Source organism: Syngnathoides biaculeatus, chromosome 2 (assembly GCF_019802595.1).
Source record: "Syngnathoides biaculeatus isolate LvHL_M chromosome 2, ASM1980259v1, whole genome shotgun sequence".
Lineage (NCBI taxonomy): Eukaryota > Metazoa > Chordata > Actinopteri > Syngnathiformes > Syngnathidae > Syngnathoides > Syngnathoides biaculeatus.
Window position 1 is genome coordinate 16676320 of NC_084641.1, and position 22606 is coordinate 16698925.

The window sequence follows — 22606 nt, forward strand, 5'->3', positions numbered from 1 at the left end:
GAAGACTTTAAATTGCCATTAGGTGTGATGGTGAGCACGACTGGTTGTTTGTCTTTATGTGCCCTGCGATTGGTTGGCGACCAATTTAGGGTGTACCCCAAATCCTGGCCAAAGACAGCTGGGATAGGTTCCAGCACTCCTGCGACCCTGGTGAGGATAAGCAGCTCAGAAAATGGATGGATGGATGTTTCTTCTGGAACATTCCCAAAGGTTTGTCCCAAAGGACACAAACAGTTCACCAGACTGTTTCAAGCGCCATCTTCCAGAACATTTACCAGTGTCCCACAAAAAAATACAAACATTCTAGCATGTACACATTCACAGTTTCAACATTCCCAATCGTTTCGCGATCTTTTAATCAAACTTGGAAATCTAACATCCGTTTCAATCGACACGGGTCAGCCTCGGTGTACATACAGTAAACATTGTGGCGCTTGTCCAAAAGAAGGAGAAAATTGGTCCAATTTGTGTTGCTGTGCTTGAGCTCAGTCAACAGGTGAGATGTTTCCAGACAGCTGCTTCACTTTTATTGCAGATGTGCAGTCATCAAACCCTGACAACAACGACATAAAAGTATAAATGAACACAAAATCAGTTCCAAGATGAATATAATTTACAGTGAAAGCACATGAATGTTTATAAGTACAAAAAAAGTGAATGTCTTTTGCCAATGATATTCATCTTAAAGATTCAAGATTTTAGTTTTCTTATTTTTGTTGTTTTGCTCCAAATATATCGGCCTGTCAATCAGGTTTTACGTTTATAGTAGTTGTATCAGCACTTCTACATTTACCAATCTTTTTTTTTACATATTTGTATTTCTACTTCAGTACAGCATGCGAGTTCTTTTGTTAAATGCTTATTTAAAATAAAGGTGTCTAAAATATGGCATTTGTGGCTGGTCCACAGCCTGTTTTTCAGTGGTCTGTGCCATTACTGAATACTAAAATTAACAATTGAAGAACTCAGTGTGGTTTCCCTACATACAATTTTGAGCACACCTTTAACTATTCTCTGCACTAGTTTGAACGTGTTGAATCAATGAACCGTGTCCAAGTGGCGCTTACATTCTTCCATTTTTTTCCTGCACGTTGTTAATGGAATAAAGTTTGGACAGCTCAGGTAGAAACGTCTCACCGAGAAGCCCCACTTCAGCTCACGACACCCTCCTAGCGGCCGGCCGCCTCACTACAACCCTGAATATTCCAAACTGGCGGTGTGACCCCCTACTGTTAGCAAGAAGGGCTGCTGGTCCCCCCCGCACCCCTCCTGTAGCCCAACTGTTTTGCAACCTCTGGGTGCCAAGACAGCCTCGGGAATGACATTGTTCACGAGAACAGGTGAGTTTCACTCCCGTAGCGCTGTGGCGTTTGTATGTCATGAGCTAATTAATTAGCAAGTTAGCTCAATGGTGTGTGCGTGCGCGAACGTCTCCGTGTTACAGTCTTATGGTCTGTCACTAATGCTGTGGACGTCGTGTATATATGTGTTTGTTAGCTCAAGGACGCTGATAAACGTAGAAAGTGACTCGGTTGTTTAAAAGAAATGACACGCCTTTGTCGTATACCTGTATGATTTTTTTTTTTTTTTTTTGAGAGAGAGAGACTGACGCACTAACCTAACCTAACCAAAGCCGAGTCTTGCGTACTTATGACTGTTTTTGAGCTTCGACATGTCACATTAGTAACGTGTGGATGATTTAATTTAAAATTGGCTAGGTTCGTAGTCATGTGATGCGGTGAACACAAGTTTATTTGGCCCCATTGGGACTCAGTTGATAAAGTGTACGCAGCGCAGGGATACATAGCAACAGTTATTGAGTGCTGAAATGCCTTTAGCGCAGTGATCTACTGGATGTGCACTCCTCGGTTAACCTTGCACGGATTACAGTTATGGGAATAAATAATATGATACAAGTGTCCTGAGCCAATTATAGTAAACAAAATCCAAAATTTAAGTCCAGTATAACCTAATTTTCTGTATCTCCGTTCAAATGTCTCTTGTCTCACCATGGAAACAGCAAACTCAGTGGAATGCCTTGAATGTTGAGAGGGTGGCATTGAAATAAAACAAAAACAATATTATTCCGTAAAGTGAAAAGAATGCCTTGTGCTCGGATGAATCTGCGTCCTACACCATAAATGCTTTGTTCACTATTGTTAGTTCAACTTTCGATCTGTGTTGTTCTTTAGAAAGGCCCACACAGGTTGTCTTGTGTGTGAGAAATATTTAGCTTTTAGGGGTAAATGGGCATTATAGTGAGGTCGTGGGGAAATATGCGAAATCGACTTTTGTGTTCGTATTGGGTGCTCTGTGACGTGACGTCACACTTGCTTCCGGGTGGCAAAATCTCAGATTGCACCACCAGAAAATGAAGCATTCACGTCATATTTCTAAGGCAGAGGAGTTGAGATGCCTCTGGGTAATTTATAAGGCTGCAACATCCATCCATTTTCTTTGCCGCTTATCCTCACGAGGGTCGTGCTGAGTGCCGGAGCCCATCTCATCTGTCAATGGGCAGGAGGCGGGGTACACCCTGAACTGGTTTCCACCCAATCGCAGGCCACATAGAGACAAACAATCGCACTCACAGTCACACCAAGAGGCAATTTAGAGTGTCCAATTAATATTGCATGCTTTTGGGATGTGGGAGGAAACTGGAGTGCCTGGAGAAAACCCACACAGGCACGGGGAAAGCATGCAAACTCCCCACAGGTGGGACCGGGTTTGAACCGGAGTCCTCAGAACTGTGAGGCCAACGCCTTACCAGCGGATCCACCGTACCACAGGCTGCAACAGTTAATTCAAAATAGTCAAATAGTTCCATGCCAAAAAGAGGTTCTGAGGCATCATTTCCCCACAAGGACAAATATTACTAGAGCTCTATGCTCCATGACGATCAGATGGGAGGAAAGAGTTCATAAAAGGACAGAGAATGTCCTAAATTTGGGATCATTGCACGCTTACAAAAGAAGATCAAGTGCAATATGTACTGCAACAGCATATTTACAATTCCCCTTACAGGAAGTAATGTACAGAATTCAGCTAATGTAATATAGCCTGCCATCGCTAGTTATAACACATTGTAATGGTAAAAAAAAAATGAAAAATAGACCCAGCCTCTGGTGCAGTTTCAATCATTTTGAAAGAGCAGGAAGAAAAATAATATGGTTCTATTAATGGAATTACTAGATAAAAAATATTTCCATTAGTTTATTGAAAAATATGTTTATTTATTTATATGTTTATTTATTAAGAAATCTTTGTTGTTTAGTTGGTATTGTTTAATGGGTGAACAAATCCAAACAACAATCAAGGATTATCACATGTGAGTGTCACACACCGTTTTTGAAAGTGAGAATTACTTCTTGAATCATATGAAGGGATGGTAATTTTGATATTCAAACATGAGACTTCCTCATGTTCATCTCTATCTCAAGTAGAGGTTATTTATACTACAACTGCAACTAATAATTTTTGCAAGACATTAAGCTGAGTTTCTTTTTTTTCGATAAATAGATTATAATTAATTTGGTCTGTGACTAAAAAAAAAAAAAAAAGGCAAAAATGTTGTTCATTGTTTTCCAGAGTAAAAGCAGATGTTTTCAAACATCTCGATTTGAATATACACAAAAGAGTATCAGTCTGCTTCCTTAAATGACTTCAGAAATCAGAGATTGTATGATGGGAGGCTGAAATCAGAGGACTTGTGCAATTTTGATTTAAACCATGACTCAAAATTTTTAATTGATTATCATCCATCCATCCATTTTCTTTTGCCGCTTATCTTTACAAAGGTCGTGGGGAGTGCTGGAGCCTATCCCAACTGTGGGGCAGGAGGCAGGGTACACCCTGAACTGGTACAGCTCTACAGTACATAAGCACATTAATTCAAGAGCTGGGTTGGCCACAGCTCACAGAAGGTAACTCACTATGAAAGGTAATGTCCAGCCAACTCTACACTCTTATTCACTGATGCCCTCAACAGGCCTGGCCGTGCATTTTATAGCCATACACAAATTCACAGATATTAACACTAATACCTGCAGACTGCAAATGATGTATATGTTTAATCAGGTTTCAAATCAAGTATTCAATTGAGTTTTGTTCAAATATGGTGTGCCCTTGCCCAGTCGCGGTTCACTGTTCACGGCCCTGCATATTCGCAGAACTTGCTTTCCCAATTAAAAAAAAAATTGCCATATTTTCGCAGTCATTGAGGTCTTAAATTGTCTTCCAAATAGACGAGGCGCCAGATTATACATGGCGCTTTACGATGCGGTGCACCTGATGTGCACACTGTGTTTGCAAATGTTGTTGTGTGACTTGTCCAATAAAGTACACTTAAACACACTGCTTAGGAGGTCCTTAGTGCCGCAAAGCATCCCGAGAGGATGTAAATAGCATTTAAAATGGATGTTTTGTGTCAATTATTTATTGAGTCATTCCTTTATTTAAAAAAAAAATATATTATTTAAATTCTGGTCGTCTATCCAGCGTCTCAGGAGGGGGGAGTAGTGCATTGTCGCAAATGTGTATGATGAGGATGGACGCTGCTGTCCTCGGCTCGGGACGTTGTGAGTTGGTGGGCAGTGCGTGTGAGTTTGCCAAATCAGTCTACATGGGTTTGTGAACTTGGAGAAGGTATTCGACTGTGTCCCTTGCGGAGTTTGCCGAATGTGGGGGGTGCTTCATGGGGTGCCGAACCCCTTTATATGGGATGTTCGGTACCTGTATGACCGATGACAGAGTTTGGCTGTAAGTCAGACTCGTTTCCAGTGAGAGTTTGATTCTGACAAGGCTTCCCTTTGTCACGATTCTGTTCATAACTTTTATGTACAGAATCTCTAAGTGCAGCCGAGGTGAAGAGGGGGACCGGTTTGATAGCCTCAGTATTGCACCTCTTCTATTTGTAGATGATGTGGTTCTGTTGGCTTCAGCAAGCCGTGATCTTCAAAACTCACTGGACCAGTTTGCAGCCAAGTGTGAAGGAGCTGGGATGAGAATCCGCATCTCCAAATCTGGGACCATGATCCTCAGTCGTGCCCTCTCTAGGTCATGAATGAGATCTGGCCCCAAGTAGAGGATTTCAAGTATCTTGAGGTCTTGTTCACAAGTGAGGGAAGAATGGAGCAGGAGATCGACAGGCAGATCGGTGGAGCTTCTGCAGTGATGCAGACTTTGTATCGCACCATTGTGGTAAAGAAGGATCTAAGTCGGAAGGTGAAGCTCTCAATTTACTGGTCAAGCTACACTCATACCTTCACCTATTGTGGTGAGCTGTGGGTCCTGACTGAAAGAACAACATCTTGGATACAAGCGGCTGAAATTATTTTTCGCCGCATGATGTTCGGGCTCTCCCTTGGGCATAGGATGAGAAGCCTGGTCATCTAGGAGGGATTTAGAGTGGAGCCGCTGCTCCTCTGGATTGAGAGGAGCCAGATGAGGTGCCTAGGCCATCTGAGTCAAATGCCTCTTGGATGTGTCTCTTGTGAGGTGTTCCGAGCATGTCCCACCGCAATGGATGACCCATGACACACTGGAGAGACTACGTCTCTTGGATGGCTTGGGAACACCTCAGGATCCTCCCAGAAGAGCTGGATAAACTGACTGTGGATAGGGAAGTCTGGGCGTCCCTGCTTCTGCGACCTGACCTTGGATAAGTAGTGGAGGATGGATAGATTAATAGGATGCTTAGTTTAAAAGACAAAATATTGAGTTTATACGGCAGCGCAACCCAAATAAAAGTTTTGGTCATTGTTTTCAGCTCAAGAGTACTTGAGCTATCTATCGAAATCCAACCAGAGGCTGACATCTTTTCGGAGTTTCCACTGGATCTCAAGGGTCTTGTGGAATGTGAGTAAATGCTTCACTATTATATTGTGAATGAGCAATAGTGGGCGCGAAATCACTGGGAGTGGCAGAAACTATAACAAAAAAGTCACCAGGTTTGGACAGTTTCCACTCCTGTATTTATTTTTTTTTTTACTTATCTAGTCAGTAGCTATCTAGTCAATAGTTCAGGGTTGTGTGTGGTCAGTGCCCAACTGGAGGTTGGATTTAGTGACATTCTGGAATGTCAATTGAATTCCACAGAAGTAATAAACTTAATTTGCTTTACCATGAACAGAAACACGACAAACATGTGATGTGATATGCCCATTTTCGTCAGGCTGCTGCTTGTCTCGTGACTTTGATTGCCATGGAGATTTTATGTTTGGCCCAAGAGAAGTCACAGAGACACGTGTGATATTAGAGGCAGCTGTAGTTTCCCAGTGCAAGTGAATTGTTAAGCTTTACTTTAAAGTAATGCCCATGACGATGACTTTGATTCCACGAAACAAAAAACAAATGGATGGCTTTCTTGGAAGCGATTTCAGAATTGGAAGCAGAACAGGCCTCCAATGTGGTTCAAGTGATGTTCCAAATTTATCATATTTGTGCTTTCTAACCCGTTTAGTAGGTATGTCCTTGAAAGCTTCAAAGCCGGTCACTATGATAAGGTCCAGTGATTTCAGGCTATTTGATAGCAGCCATTAATTAGCTCCTTATACATTGTGACGTTTGAGGGTTCTATAAGTCAGTTACATAAATAGTTTGATTACATGCTTAGCAATGATCACAGCCATATATTGCCAGTCAATTCTAACAGGACTCGATCATAGTAAATAGAGGTCAACAATGGAGGACATTCAGTATTTGGTGTTCTTTCCTCATGTGACTCCTTACTACAAGAAATATGTAAACTTTGAGCATACTAAAGACAATGTTAACTAAATTTTAAACTGAACTGTACACGTGTGAAAAAATACTCCTCCTTTTCATCCCATATGTTATGAATGTTAATTCAGTATCACTTCTTAGTGAACTTTATTGTGTATTTAGAAATTCTGTACAAATTTTCAAAGTCTGTTGTATTAGTATGGTTAATCCTAACCCATCTGAAATACAAGTCAAGTACTAGGCCTTGGATTTTATTAACTTTGTAGTAAGTATTCTAAAATTAGGCACGCCAACAGGCACAGATCAGAAATTAGCTTTTGCACTCTGCATGAACTTAAACCCATTGACCGATAAGTCCCGCATTTAGCAGGGTACCGTTGCGTTTAAGGAGATTAAGCAGGTGATGAGGAGAACAAAATCGCAGTCCTGTTTGGTGAAACCCTGTCACTATTTTCATCTAGCAAAAAATACAAATTATGTGATCATTTTCATGCGTTAATAAAAACTTGGAAACGTGCATTAGATATGGATTAAAACACAGCCTTGTATAAACAATACACTTGAAATTGATACTTGACAATATAATTTTGGCCAGTGAGAGAGATATGGACTTTACCGACCAATTGTGGTAATGCTCGTTGACAACATCGTCGCGTCTCAGAATAACACACAGAGTCGCAAGTCCATTTTTTTTTTCGTTTTCTTTCCAAAATTTGCCAATCGTAGGGGCACCGGTGTGAGAGAGCAGGTACGTAGGAAAATAAAAAATCAGCTTGCCAAGGGACCGGCTATTTCAGCAAACACCTTAGAATGCACCTTTATCAGCCGCGAGTGAGAACACGTAATGGGAGGACTATCGATGTAACTGTGTAGCTGTGCAGTCACGTTAATTATTTTAGACCGCTTTCTTGAGGCGAACCTTGATTTTTGCTCTTTTGTACAGTCCAGTGGATGCTGTTTTTTTTTCCACCTAAATCATCACAACATTCCTTTTCAGACAGGTTGTTTTTGTCATACGACTGTCCAAAATTTGGTGACTCAGAAATTCATGTGCCAGCATCTGTGGGGAGTTGGTGGCCCGACAATGATATAATGGCCCCGGTCCATTGGATGTCGGTCATTGTGAACTTGACGTTTGATGTACTGGTATTTTGGGAGAAGGAGATTGTGAAGTAAAGTTGTGATTGCAAGAATGTTCCCAGTGGGGGGAAAATGCTCATCCAGTTTCGAAGCACCTTGAGGGCACATTCGCCTTCACCCAAAAAAGCCATAAACCTTTGTATATTGCTGGAAGCGTAGTAAGTAAGTTTCAGTGGAAGTTTCCAGTGGGGAGGTTGTGCAGCTTCTCAGGAGTGGGGAAAAAAAAAAACAATTCAAATCTTGTTTTACTTCTTCTTAGACATGTCACAAGTGTAGCAGATGTCGTGGCCATTGTGGTAATGTATGATGAAAAGGCTTGCAACTTGCCAAATACCTGCTGAAATGCACTTTCTCGATTCCCCCGCCCTGGCCACATTCTAAATCTTCATGCTGTTAACCCCCTACCTAGGTTGGTGTTTCCCAGCCTCAGGGTTGATTTCCAAGCCGACCGCCTGAGCACGAGAGCTACCCTTTGCCTCTCTGTGAACGGGGACATATTCCACTTCAGTAAGACCACGGTGTTGCCATGGACACGGAGTCAACGTACTCTGGCTATTCCTACCACTCTGGACGTTCACGGGGCTCCCATCGGCATGGGTAAGTCGAATCCTCCCTCTCTTTAATGTTGAGCCATGATTGCAGCTGCTATCAGGTTATCTTGCTCATCTTCCTCTGACTATGCATTAGTGTGCGCCCAACCTCTCCTTGACAGGCCTAATCAGAGCTAATTTCTGATGGCTCTGCAGATACGATGAAAGTCTTAGATGACAGAGAGCCTCTGTCTTTTCACCATCAGACCACCCTTGAAATGTAATTAAAGTCTAGACTTTTTGCTTCAAAAAGATCACATAAAATATGTACAACATAAAGAAATTACAGCAATTTATGCAAGTCCCACTTTTTAGGGGCTAAAAAGTATTTGGAGGATTGGATATTCGGACCCCCGAGCGACGAATCAAATGATTTTTTTCATGTTGTCAACTGGAAAGTTTTAGAGAGACTAACACATCTGCAGCCAGATCAGGAGATGTTCACCCCTGTCAACACAATTCTGCTTGTACAAACCCATCTCTGGCTAAATTTTTGACCTGCAGAGGAAGAATTGCGATGTCACAAGACGGCCAATTTTATTGCAGGGTTCTCTCAGGCACGTTTTCAGAAATAAACACAAAATATTGTCTTGGGTTGTGTAATTTGCTTGTTTAAAGGGACTTGGGTCTTAATTTGACTTTCCACTGATTTTATTGGGCTGGTTGGATCGACTGATAATTGGCATTTTTTTATGATGATTGGTTTTGATGTTATAATTCGGTGAGCTGATTGATGTCAATGATCAGACATTTAAGTCTCTAAAATTCCATCAGACAGAATAAGCTCCATGATGCAATGAGAATTCAGAATAACTTGCAGTTTAGGTGGTCTTTTCCGAGCCATGTCAGAGCATTCATAAAAATTTAAGGGAAGAGAAAGGGAAACAATAAAATGATTGTCTACCTAAAATAAAAACAAATTAAATTAGTTGGAATTCTTTTATCATAATTGTGAAAAGGGAGAAATGCAAAATTTCATTCTAAATAATTTTTTGAGGGAGATTTACAGTATTTGGGTGATTCAAACTGCTAAGGTTAATGTTAACTTTATCAGTGCAATTGTTACACCGAAATGGACATCACATTTCTATTTTAAGTGAAAAGTCCCCATTGACAGTTGAAGTGGGAGCTTGTAATGTTTATGAAACTCAGACCTTCATTAGCGTTGAGTACCACACTTTTTGCATAACAAATAATTTACTGTAGCTAAAATGGTTCAATATATTAACAAACTCTAATAGCTAGGTGTTAAGTTTAAAGATTTTGTCAAAATAGTGCAAGTTTATTTTGTTTGTAGGTCTCAAATTTAAAAAAGGTTGACATTTAAATTGGGGACATAAATCCGGCAGTCCTGCAGCAATTGTGACAGAAGCAAACCTGTAAACACAAAGGCTAACAGGTACTTTCACATTCAAATTCATCATTGTTTGGTCAGTAAGCCTTTTCACGTGTCTTTTGGGTCAGTACTGTAACTATCTGACGGCCAGTCATTTTTTTCAATCTTGTCGGTGAAAAAACACGTTTCTCTGGGACTATTTTGCAGTGTCTAAGACAAACGTAAGTTATTTGCACGTACGTTGTGGGGAACATAACCTAAATGCTTCAACACAATAATTTTTATTGGGTACTTGAAGAATGTACACGAGGAGCATGCTGCATTGAAGTGACAAAGCATGGGGGGAAAATAAAGCAACTCAGGAGAAGTCAAATGGACGCAAATTCTGGACAACACCTGCCTATATAGCTGAGGCAGTGGAAAAAGTTAGAGCAAGCATGTCATTAACAGCATTTGTTAATTTCATTGCAATAAAGTTAGAGTAAATTATCACCCATTATTTCTCTCATATTATAATATTGATCTGACCTGAATTTCATCATTGGCCAATTCTTCAATGCCCCATAGAAGTAATTGCATTTTTAACTTTGATCTAAAATTCTAGAGAATAATTTTGAGCTGGGATAGACTCCAGCTTGCCCACGACCCTGTTGAGGTTTAACAGTACAGAAAATGGATGTATTGAGTACTCAGTATACAGTAGACAAGTATATCCAATATATGAACAAGTTACACAACACACAAGTGTATACAATTAATGAACAACTTATGTAAACGGACACATTGCTCCATCTTGCGATCAGATCAGGGATTGGTTATCCTTTTTTAAACTTGCTGATAGGTCATCGGCTCCAAAATTCTTGATTGTGTGAAGCCTATTTTCAACTCATGGTGGCAGTTTCCCTTCACATTCCAACTGTTTAAAATTCCAGTCCCAAATTAACAGTTGAAAACACATCCGGACTCCTCCTAAAACATTATCAGTTTCTTTTCATCACGTAAACTATTTGGTGCCAAACTCCTGTGGAGATTTAGCCCAGTGAAGGGTTTGCAATGTAGATATGAATCACATGTGGCCTTACACTGACACAGTGTTGGTACTTCTTTAACTTCTATTCCGGTTGATAAAAAATATACACAGAGTTTAACCATTCTTTCTCTGCTCCTGAAGCAAGTGACATCTCTGTGTACATGCCTCGCTCCCACTTTAAACTTGTCTGGAGAGCAGTGTCCTTTAGCAAACATTACTGAAAAAACAATCCTTAAAATACTATAGTACATATACTACGTTACAAGAACTAAAAACTGTGAGCAGTGATGGCATATACTGTACATGGTCCATTTTTTAAAAGAACCAAAGGAAAGCATTGTTTTGTGAACGACACATTTATGCTAACCAAGGCCATTCACCGTCATCGCTTTCTAATACAGCAGACAGAAAAATAAATTTATTTTGGTGAGGTGGAAGGTGGCAACGGACCAATAGAGCTCGTGCATCTACGTCATCAAATCACGTCACTGGCCAGAAGTGTCGGTCAAGCAAAGCATTCTTCAATGCTAAGTCAATTGGAGACGACACAAAAATACATCTTATAGCACGATGCCCAGAGTTTTGTCCGATACCGTTAAACATTTAGAAAGTGATAATAAACTAAGGTACTTGGAAAAATGAGAGAGACTTGGCATAGAGGATCCATATTTAATGCCGAAGTCGATGTTTTCGCCGATAAGAAATTGGACTATTACTCTGCTCGCGCTTTTCTTGGACAATTGGATCTACAGATGTATCTGCTGAGTAAGTTGTCGAGATTTACACAAAAAAGTTCAAAAGCGTATAAAAGTCTGGACGCAGACAAATACTTCATTGCTGGATCTGTTCTCAACGGGGACACGACTTGTGAACGCAGAAGTGTGTTCGGCTACATGTTAACCTTTGCTAAAATCCATCAATCTTTTCAGCTCGTATTCAATACAAATACCAATATTTAAAGAAATGACCCCTGGTTTTACACAAAATCTCATTCATTAACTATGATTGGGGGGGGACAGGTGAGTTGGCCCCTCCGTAGCGTTTCCCAAGAAGTACTTTTGGTTCATTTGAGAACAATGTGTTAAAAAATAAAAGACTGAGTCGGCACCTCCATACATGAAGTGTGTTGCGGCCACACGGTAACCTACATAAACTTCTGTGTGACCAATTGTTTATTTTCTTTTTTAAATACGCATTGGACTCATTTGAGAACAATGCATATTTAAAAAAAAAAAGTCTGTCGTATGTCCGTGTATGTTGGAGATGACTCCCTGTAATTTTTTTTTTTTTTAATATGCATTGTTTTCAAATGAGCCAACCTGGCATTAAAAGTACTTCTTGGGAAACGCTACGGAGGGGCTAACTCGTTTGAAGAATAATTCCTACCCGAAGTGATCGCTACACAGTTGTATGTATTTGGTTGGGCACCATCCATCACGTTTAATTGCCGAAATCCATCAATCTTTTCTTGTCTTTTCAGCTGGTATTCCCGAGAATGATCTCTTTGACTATCTGTCTCATCTGTTGTAACAACCAACAGCACAACAAGTCTCGGGCATTGTGAATATTCTGCTCCGGTTCAATGTCCCCCACACTGTCGAGCAGCTCTTTTTGACCGGCAATACGGTGCTGTGAAAATGGTTACGTCACGTGCATGAGCTCTATAGGGAGCCCAATGTGACAATGTCATGACGTGACCTAAAATCAAAATATTAATCCATAATGGGTAAAACCTTTCTTCACACAGAGGTTGAGTAGTTAAAATTAACCCATTTTAGATTGAAAGATTTGACCCAGCACCAAAATAATCCAGAAACAACCAACAATAAGTAAAACATTTCATATGGCAGCATTTGGGCAGATGAAGTAGTCCAGTTTTAGTGTGTGGGGCCACAAAGTCTTTCATAGTAGAGGATTGCTGTATTGATACATGAAACGATAACCATGCCAGAATTTATATCCACACAAAATTTAAAAACAGACTAGGTATTAGAACTGGAATGAGTCTCCTTGTTGTGCAAATCCAAGTCGAGCAGGCATCCAGCGATGTGATACACAGCTGGAAACACATCTTTTTTTATGTGATGGTCAATGCAACAAAATGTGTTAATCTGGTTCTTTGTTTTGCAATGGGTTGTAATTTATTTGCTAAGTGAGGATAGCTATCATTCCGCAAAACTGTAAAATCCACTCATTCTCAGGTGAAGAGAGTGTGTTCTTCCAGCGCCAGAGGTCCCAATGGGCTCCATCTCAGGCCGAGAGCCATAACCACTTGAAGGATCCATGCGGCACACCAAATTGCATTAATCAGGCCACAGTATCATAGTCAGTGCACGGTTGGATTACCAATGAGGCAGAGGCATTTTAATGAAGTAGGAGCAAAATGTGGGAAGGTAATTGGTAAGGTTTGTGTAGGAAGAGGGGGGGGTTACATGTTTTCTTCATGTTCGAATCCCTCCTCTCCTGTGTACTTCCACAGTGGTACATTCCAAAATGTGTCATCATCTTTGTGTCTCTTCTTTCTACCACACTTGATGTTCATGTAGAGGCTATGTCTTCTCTAGCCTGAAGTTCTTGAAGAGAGTATATTCCAACAATGTATCACATGTACCAAAAGGCATTGCACATGCTTGAGCACTGGGACTTTAATTGTAGAACAACTTCTACATCAATTTTTACATCAACTTTCCTGAAGCACAAGGAGAAACAGAAACAAAATGGGGAACGCAGTACACTTTCAATGCTCATTTTCATTGTTGTCTCCATAATGTAAGTAGTTGCTGTCAAATAAGAACCCCATAGTTGTCTCCTTACGATCTCAAATACACAAATCCCCTCGCAGTCTCCTGCCTTTTCCCGTCTCCCCTTATTAATTAATCTAATCACTGATCCCAATGACTATTAAAAAAACGGCTACTGTATAACATTTTTTTGAAGTCATGGTAACGACAATCGATTTAAAACCTGTCATTGTGCCGCATTCTTTGAGGTTGATTATGCTAAGGAGGTCATGTTTTCACTTGCATATGTCTGCTGTTATCACTCTATGTTCACATTGAAAGGGAAGCGCAAGAATAGAAGCGGGAAGCTGTATGGTTCACACCCTCAAATCAAAACACAGCTCCAGTAACCTGTAGGTATCCCAGTGCTGTCACTCATTGGTTGTTTCCGCCTTTTCTCTCACCACCAGGATGTCCTGTGACTTCGTGTTGGGGATTGTTTTTGTGTGAGAGTGTAACATTTAAGGGTCACTTGAAGTTTATTCAAGGGCAGCATTTATTATTGCACTGTTAGACCCTTCCTTTGACTTTTGAGAAAGTTAGAAATTGTTATTATTGTCTGGACAAAAGTACGCACTGTTAGCCCATTTTGATAGAAGTGCCATGAAATCATAAATTCCATGGCACTTCATTTCATTGTTAGTCCATTTTGATAGAAGTGCTATGAAATTGTAAATCAGGAAACTGTTCCTCACTGAATGCATTGGTTATGAAGTGATCATTGCATCAGCATTCTTATTAGCGATATTAGCCCATTCAGTGGGCATTCAACAAGATAGCAAAGGATCTATTGTCACTTGTTGTATCATGGTTTTGTGTCTGCGGCATGTGCATCATGCACATATTCGCTACAGAAGCGCAAATTGTAATTTGGCATCATAGTGATGAAGGGAAATCCACTGGTTATTCCCCTCCCCCTGCACGATTGCCTGGCAAACAGTTCAGGGTGTATCCCGCCTCCTGCCCAATGACAGCTGAGATTGACGCCAGCACTCCCGTGACCCTTGTGAGGATAAATGCTTCAGAAAATAGATGGATGAATAGTGTTTTGTGTACAGTTTGTGTACATCACATTGTACAATTTGTTGTATATCAGTATTTGCTTTCATTTTGGCTTGTACGGTGGTTCTGTTGACAGTGCAAATAAGAATCTATTCGTAATGGTCTTACCTGGTTAAGTAAAGTTTTGATTAAAACAAAACGTTTAAATTGAGGACCACTGTCTTAAAACTGGGGGAAAAAAAATATAAGGACATTAATCCATGACACCAACAGGAAGTTACAATAGAACATAATATTGTTCTGATTCCCAACTTCCTCTCTCCTGGAAAGACTTTTGTTTAACCCATGATTGATATATTAGTTGATCAAAATGTCTCAATGCACATGGCCATTTAAAATTCCTCTCACACATCAACAGAGGAAGTTATTAATATGTGCTGCAGAACCTCATTGCGGTGTGTTTTAATTCAAGAATAGCCATATGACGTTTTCGTTCAACAGCCTAGATGGCTGCAACCAAATGGGAGTGACACAGATGAGGGATTAACTGTAGTCGTCCATGCCAGTTTCTCTGTGGTAATGGATCAATCCACATTGGGCACAATGCCATGTAGCCATAGTCCTCCTGGGCTCTCTCTCTCTCTCTCTCTCTCTCTCTCTAGCTCTCTCTCTCTCTCTCTCTCTCTCTCTCTCTCTCTCTCTCATATATGCAGACTTGCCACGTTGTGCGCTTTTGCTTCCCCCTTTGCCATTTGTGGTGTGTGCACTTTGGGCATGATGTAGGAGTGGGCGTCAGAGTTGTGGAAGGCAGCCAGGCGAGACTGCAGTCAGTTCTGTAGCTCCTCAATGAGAGTAGACTTTTCAGTCCGTAAAAGTGTTTCTGCCTCTGTCGAGCAGAAACCTACGACCGTTTCAGAGCAGATTTAGTGCATTTAGTGCATGAGAGTTAACTATTGCAATAAATCAAAATTTTAAACCCTAACCCAAACCATAACCTCCAGATACTGTGTTATTTCATTTGTGAACATTTTGTTCAAAGGAAACAATCTTTTCAGTAAATGCAATTTAATTAGTTTATGAAATAATTAGTCCTTTGAGTTCTGCCGCCAATAGCCAGCCCGGTGGGATCGGAAACTAAAGCGTTCGAGTCGGCTGGGGCAGGAAATGGAAGCGTTCTTTGCCGTCTGGACGTGTCAAAACTGTTACAGCTGTTGAGGCGGAGAAGATCCGGTCAATTTTCAAAATAAGAGACACTGACACGTGGATTTCAATACAACAAAAAATATATAAATTGTTCATTCTTTCTTTGTGGCCCAGTAAAAAATGACTCACGGCCTGGTATCGGTCCTTGAACCGGTGGTTGGGGACCATTGTGTTAAAGCACATGTTTGGGTTTGATTTGGGTCAGAGTACTCCGATGAAGTAAAGAGATATTACATTTTCTAACAAACATTGTTTGAGATGTGATGTTGATTGACTGTTCCAGATTGTCGTTGTTTACTGCTGCACACTTCAAAGCAGAAAATTTAGGCCCTCATCATGCTTGTTCTGTCTTCTCCTCTTGTGAATCCAACAAAATAATGTTTTGATTAAATATTTGATGTCCTGCCGGAAGAAAAAAAAGAAGTCAGCAAATGTATATATATTTTTTTAATTTCCTTTTCAGGGAGCGAAGCCGGGACCGCCACAAGTCTCGCAGCAAAGACAGCCGCTCAGAAAAATCTGTAACTATTCACCCTGCTCCTGCAGACCCATTGCTGGGTGGTGCCACTGTTCAAACTGAGCAGCTTCAGGTAGGGAAGAACATATGACTCACTTATCCCGCAACTCTCTTCCACATCATCTCTCTTAAATCAACAAAGCTTTATTGTCAGCGCCACAGTGTCTGAACAGTGTCAGTAACACTGCCTCAATTTGAAAAGGTTTGGTGCTCGAGGGACTTAGCACAAGTTAAAATGAGGTGACATGGTAAATGTGCTTATCGGCATTACGACAGGCCATCTGCTAATTCACTGCAAACACGAGAGGGGACTGGTCCACTTGTGACTACAAACAACCGGGTTGATACATTTCTTTCACAAATATGCCTATTTTAGCAGGCTGCCTATTTGGTCTCCAGACATGTCATTTAGTAGGGAAACACGTGTTAATCCTTGGGAAGGAATCCTTCATTTAGGCATAAACATTTCTTTGGCCCCCGCCAGAAATGGAGCAGGCCAAGCTGCTTAGTTGATACAACTCAAACTGTATACTCAGTCATCATGCGTGTCAATTGAAGATTTGTTATACAGTATCATGGATTGTTTGATTAATGACAAATACAAGGTAAGAACTTCTTCAGCAGAACTTATTTTGCCTTTATTGGATGGTATTTACAGTCCTGGTGATTAAAAAATACAAATTCTACTTTCAGATACAATTATGTATTATACTATCTTTGTCATACTGTATTTTAGCATCCATCCTCAATTGTTCTGGATCAGAGCTCTGAATTCAAATATGTGATCTTTATAAGAAATGTTTGCTTTTTGAAATCTGTATTCACATTGCCATAATTTACTGTCTAGTATTATAATTATATTTTTCAGTGATGTAGAAAGATATCTTCTCAGTTCTTGTTTTGTTGTAATTGATATTTGTGTCACCTTATTTCAATTGGTTTTGGTCAAAATGTTAACTGCCTTCAGTATGTTGCAGTAGAGTCCACCAAACGCAGGGCACATCGTGACAAACAACAGCAACACTCACAATCACACCTATGGACAACTTAGTTTCCAATTAATTCATGTTTTTGGGATGTGGGAAGAAACCGGAGTGGCAGGAAAAAGCCCACGGAGGCACGGGCAGAACATGCAAACTATACAGAAGGCACGGTGTGTGGATTTTAACCCCAGTCCTCAGAACTGTGAGGTTAACGCTCTAACCAGTCATGGCACTGTGCCGGCCATGGTAAGACCATAATAGAAAAAGTTATATTTAAATGCGAATGTAGTACGTGCCCTAAAATGTCTTATCTGGTTGATGTATTCACCTAGGTACTCTGAATGTGCCATATTGTCATACTGCTACAAGTTTTAAGTAAATATACAGTACTCCCAATGCATTATCCATGTGACACATTCTCAGTTGTTCATCATATGTTTACTTCATAGCCCTCTTGCTGTGTATCAAGATTCCAGTCTTTCTTCTTAATTCTGGATCATAAGGCATCTCTACCTTCCTCATGAATTTGAGCCTCCTAATATGACCTTGTGATAGTTACTGAGGTCCAGCGATGACAGCACGTTACCTTAAGGTCAGGTGGAGTTAGATAACCTCGTCTGGCAGCCTTGTCCATCATCAGCTATCATACGTTTCATGTTGCCAAAAAAGCATCTCACACGGTGGCCTGGCACAGGCGTGCAAGAAGTGAATTTTACTGACCTACTTGGCAAATAGTTTTCCCTTGTGGAAAGCTTTACCATTCTGTGTTTGTTTGTGCTCGTGTCTAATTTTAACAGCGTGCGCCCTTCCTTTTTGTTTTTACTTGGCTTTGCTACTAGATTTACGTTCATCTATACACGCATATAAACAGTAAGAGCTGCGGTAACACATTTATGTACGTGAATAGGTTCCTTTTGTCCCTTTTCTATTGTTTTGTGTAAGTGTATTCAAGTCAAGTTTATTCAAGTCAACTGGCAAAGTCCATGATACTTTGGCTAAGTTACTTTGATTGTTGTTTCAGTCAGGAGAAGTCACATGCATTTAAACAAAAATGCATTCTTGAACAATTGCTCTGTGTCAGATCAACTGGCAGAATCTATTGGCCTGTATGATTTGTGCTTTTCATGCTGGGTCTGTAGTTTTAGTGTTTCTTCATCTTCTGTTCAACGACACCAAGCTAAGAATTACCTTACCAGTACCTGGCTCCTATTTCCAATTCTACTTCCATTGTTGCAAAGTTGTGATGATTCTCTGGCATTCTCACTGGATGTTTGGTATGAGTTATGTAAAACTGGCAGGCAGCTCACTTTAGTATTGAGCAGAGAGAGTGAGAGCTCCTCTTTCCTCTATCCTATGAAAGGTTAGGAGGAAATCTAAACAAATGTCCCCTGTTGCACTCAAAATAGACACACCCATAATAACTCAGTTGGATCTCGAAAAATGTAGGTTGTTCTGCATGCAATTGGATAAAGAAAACAATGCTCAAAATTATCTGCATGCATGAGAAGACAACAGGACAGAGTAAGTTATCACGGACAGCAAATTCTAAACAAAGCAGAGGTCACACGTACTGACAATATTATGTGGGACAGTTGAATCCAAGCATAATTCGGTTGTGATTTTAATGATTTTTGCCTCGAAACAATGAATTTGAAATGAAACAATTAAGGTGTGATTGAGTCTAGTGTGTACATATAAAGCTTAAAAACAGCAATAAAGCTAAAAATTTGTGCTGTGAATAAGTATTGGCCCTTTTCTGAAATTCTTTTTTTTTATGTGTTTTTCCCCACTTTATTTTTTAAGATCATCAAACAAATGTAAATATCAGAGAAATATAACCCAAGTATAGAAATCCTGTCTTTGAATGGTGATTTCATTTATTAATGGAAGAAAAAAAAATCATAAAAACTCAGTTACCCGATCCTCTGTGAAAAAAATAATGATCCCCTGGTTAATCATTAAATCATTGTCTAGGGTTAGGTTCATTTTCACTGATCAAACAGAAGCTTGATTACCTCCAGACCTGCTCCATCAAGAAATTAAACAGAAACTTTTCCCAACAAAATCAAGTCAGACATTTGAAATGCAAAAGCTGCAACAAAGTAACACGATCCCAAAAAATCCTGCTTTCAGGATAGCAGTCCAAAACACACCAGCAAGTCAACCTCTGATAGGCTGGGCGGCGGAGGGGGTTTGTGAATGTTCATACTTAAAACCGATTGAAATGCAGTGGCATGACATTATAAAGGACGTTCATGTTTGTTCATGTTCATGTTCATGTTTTATGTTAGAGGCTCCATAGCTCAGTGGTTTGGACATTGGTTTGGTGAATCACGGATCGTGAGTTCGTATTCCACTGGGCCTCTACTCCCCAAGAGGGGTTGCGTCAGGAAAGGCATCCAGCGTAAAAACTGTACCAAACAAATATGAGCATTCATCTGAGATGTCACACTGTGGCGACCCCTAACGTGACAAGCCGGAAAAAAATTGTATGTTTGAAAACCCTCCATTTCTGCTGAATTCAAAGAATTCTGATTATGAAACATTGTAAACTAATGGTCATAGTTTTGTGGTATAGGTTGCTGGTGCTGATAGTGATTACACCCTTTCTATTTAAATATATCATATTTTGTGTGTTGTCTGTCTCTTTAGCCTCAATCATACTGCATTTTTTTTTTCTTCCAGAAAAATCCACATTTTCCATTTTTTATTTTTGTTTTGCCTTTTAACACACACACACACACCACACACACACACACACACACACACACACACACACGGTGTTCACTGGGTCAGAAGCAATGGATGGAGAGTGGTGTTAAGGCCAAAGATAGGAAAAGAATGAGAGTGGATGCCTCAAGGGATAAACTGAAAAAAGGACTAGTGAAGAGTGAAGAAAAAGATGATGGGAGAAGTGCATCTTCTAATCGCTATTTTGTTTATTCTTAGCGCACTGGGATGGTGTGCAGCAATGTTTGTTTAGTGTACTACTTCCCCCTTCTGTTTCTCTTTGTCCATCCATCCTTTTATCCCACCCTCCATCTCTTCTCCCATGGCATCGGCTCATCACTCTCACATTCTGTTTCCTTCACTCTCTAACCTCCATAAAGAGCATCCCCCCTCCATCATAACACACACAAACACACATGAAGAGGCAAGTGACGTGCAATACGTCCCCAGGCATGATGGGAAAAATGTATGTATAAAGTAGTCTAATGCATTACTAGGGTTCAAATCCACATTGTGGGGTAGCTCAGACATACACAGACTTGTTGAAGACTGTGATGGACCAGCTGAGGACAAAATATGATGGCTGACGATTTTGGCACAAATACTGCTGGTGTGATGGAGAAAGGCGATGAAGTTCTTCAGGTTTTGGAGGTCTGTGATCATGTAGCTGAGAAAGGGGAGGTCATTGTCACGACAATAGAAGCCGACTCAAACCTTCCTCCGTTGGTCAAAACTGAAGCAGGGAACAAATCAAGCCAGGTAGGACGAAGAGGTCCAAAGTCAGCTGACAAATTTGCACTATTTTTGGCAGGAGAACTGTTTTGTGTTTTGCTTAGTCATGCACACATGCATATGTGTGCAGCGTGTACAGTATTTGTACATGTGGAATGCCAGTTTTTCATGGCGGTTAACAATACCCGATTGGTAGCAGATAACAAAATGCACATAATGCTGTTAAGTCGCGTACAGTATATTGCAATCACAGGTCACCATTGCAGTCTTTGAGGACCTCTTTAACTCTCTTTTCAGAAATCGTAAAAATTTAAATAGTTTAAGTCACTAAAATGTTTACTTGATAAAAAGAGATTGTTTTGATTGTTTTGCATTGTTTTGAGTAGTAATTTAAGTCATTTCAAGTCCTCACTCTGCGGATCATTCCGTCCCTCTAAATACTTGTCTTACTGAACGGCTCTAGGACATTTTAAGTTCTGTCGGCTCCTTGCCACTTCCTCTCTTTCACCTACTTTCATGTGATGAAGGAGACTGGGAACCTGTTGTCTTTAATTGGTTAATCCTGTGGAGAAATGTGGGTCACGACTGTCTATTTTTAGTCCGCGAGTTGAGAAAAGATTAGAGATGTATTAACCCACTTTGTCAAGCGTAGTTGACTTATAATGATATAGTTCATATTCAAATGCCCAAAATGTGCTTTGATTTATCGTAACGAAGGATGTAGAGCTCTTGTTGAGATTTTTTTTTGTTGTCTTTGTGAGCCCCACTGGGATCTGGCTTTGGGTTACCCTTTTACCAGAGGAATCCAAGTCAGACATTTTATTGTCTGGTTTTCTATTTCCATCCATCCATTTCCTTAGCCACTCATCCTCACGAGGGTCGCGGGAGAGCTGGAGCCAATCCCTGCTGTCAACGGGCAGGAGGCAGGCAACACCCTGAACTGGTTACTAGCCAATCGCACGGCACATAGAGACAAACAGCCGCACTCACAATCACACCTAGGGGCAATTTAGGGTGTCCAATTAATGTTGCATGTTTTTGGGAAGTGGGAGGAAACCGGAGTGCCCGGAGAAAACCCACGCAGGCACGGGGAGAACATGCAAACTCCACACAGGCGGGTCCGGGATCAAACCCGGGACCTCACAACTGTGAGGCCAAGGCTTTCCTGCTGATCCACCATGCCGCCTGGTTTGCTACTTGTGATGTAATTCTTCTGAGATGGTTTAAACAGCTGAAAAATCAGCAACAGATATGTCCGTGAAGGCCAATTGGTCAATTTATGTAACGTATTTTCCAGATGATAAGCCGCTACATTTTTCAGCTGCTGTGAACCCTGCGGTATATTTAACAATGAGGCTAAAATTTAGTTTTTTTTGTCAATAGTGGCTATGAGTTTGAAAGTACAACAAAAACCTGTTGGAACAAAATGGTAAAAAAAAATGTCCGTTCCCTACTATGGACTCGGGTTTGTGCATGTGCAGATGCCTCCAATGTGTAGAAGAAGATTTAACTTTCAGCGCGCATATAAGAAAAAGAATGTACTTCAGTTGGGCGTAGAAGAAGACAAAGCTACCTGGAATGTGTGCAGAACAAGACTGTGCTAGTGTTTGGTCCCCTCAAAGCAGGACAGAGCACGACACACACCAATGCAAAATACATATTTTTAACAAGAATTTCAAATCTTTTCATAAAAATTCGCCGCATGTGAAGGTCTTCCTTTTCTGACGTCTGCCAATGGATCTTGAAAGCGTGAGCATTGTGAAAGAATCCACCATCTCCAACTAATTTCTAATTTAATTAATTTCTAAAGGCTGGACTGCTACGTGTGGAGAACAGCACG

The 22606-nt window shown here is 40.5% G+C and overlaps 1 protein-coding gene across 4 annotated transcripts in view; it reads left to right on the plus strand.

Annotated features, from left to right (window-relative positions):
• Positions 1-1189: 1189 nt before the first annotated feature.
• The window catches only part of LOC133509859 (vang-like protein 1), a 32011-nt gene continuing 10594 nt past the window's right edge, over positions 1190-22606 (plus strand). Inside the window, exons 1-4 of one of the 4 annotated variants that reach the window (XM_061837284.1) lie at positions 1190-1340; positions 3798-3940; positions 8273-8460; positions 16268-16394. In XM_061837284.1, the coding sequence (XP_061693268.1) occupies positions 8390-8460; positions 16268-16394 (198 nt within the window). In that variant the 5' untranslated portion in view covers positions 1190-1340; positions 3798-3940; positions 8273-8389. Of the gene's footprint in view, positions 1341-3797; positions 3941-3971; positions 8461-16267; positions 16395-22606 lie in introns of those variants that run through there. The other 3 variants (XM_061837277.1, XM_061837293.1, XM_061837302.1) reach the window with 3 other exon arrangements.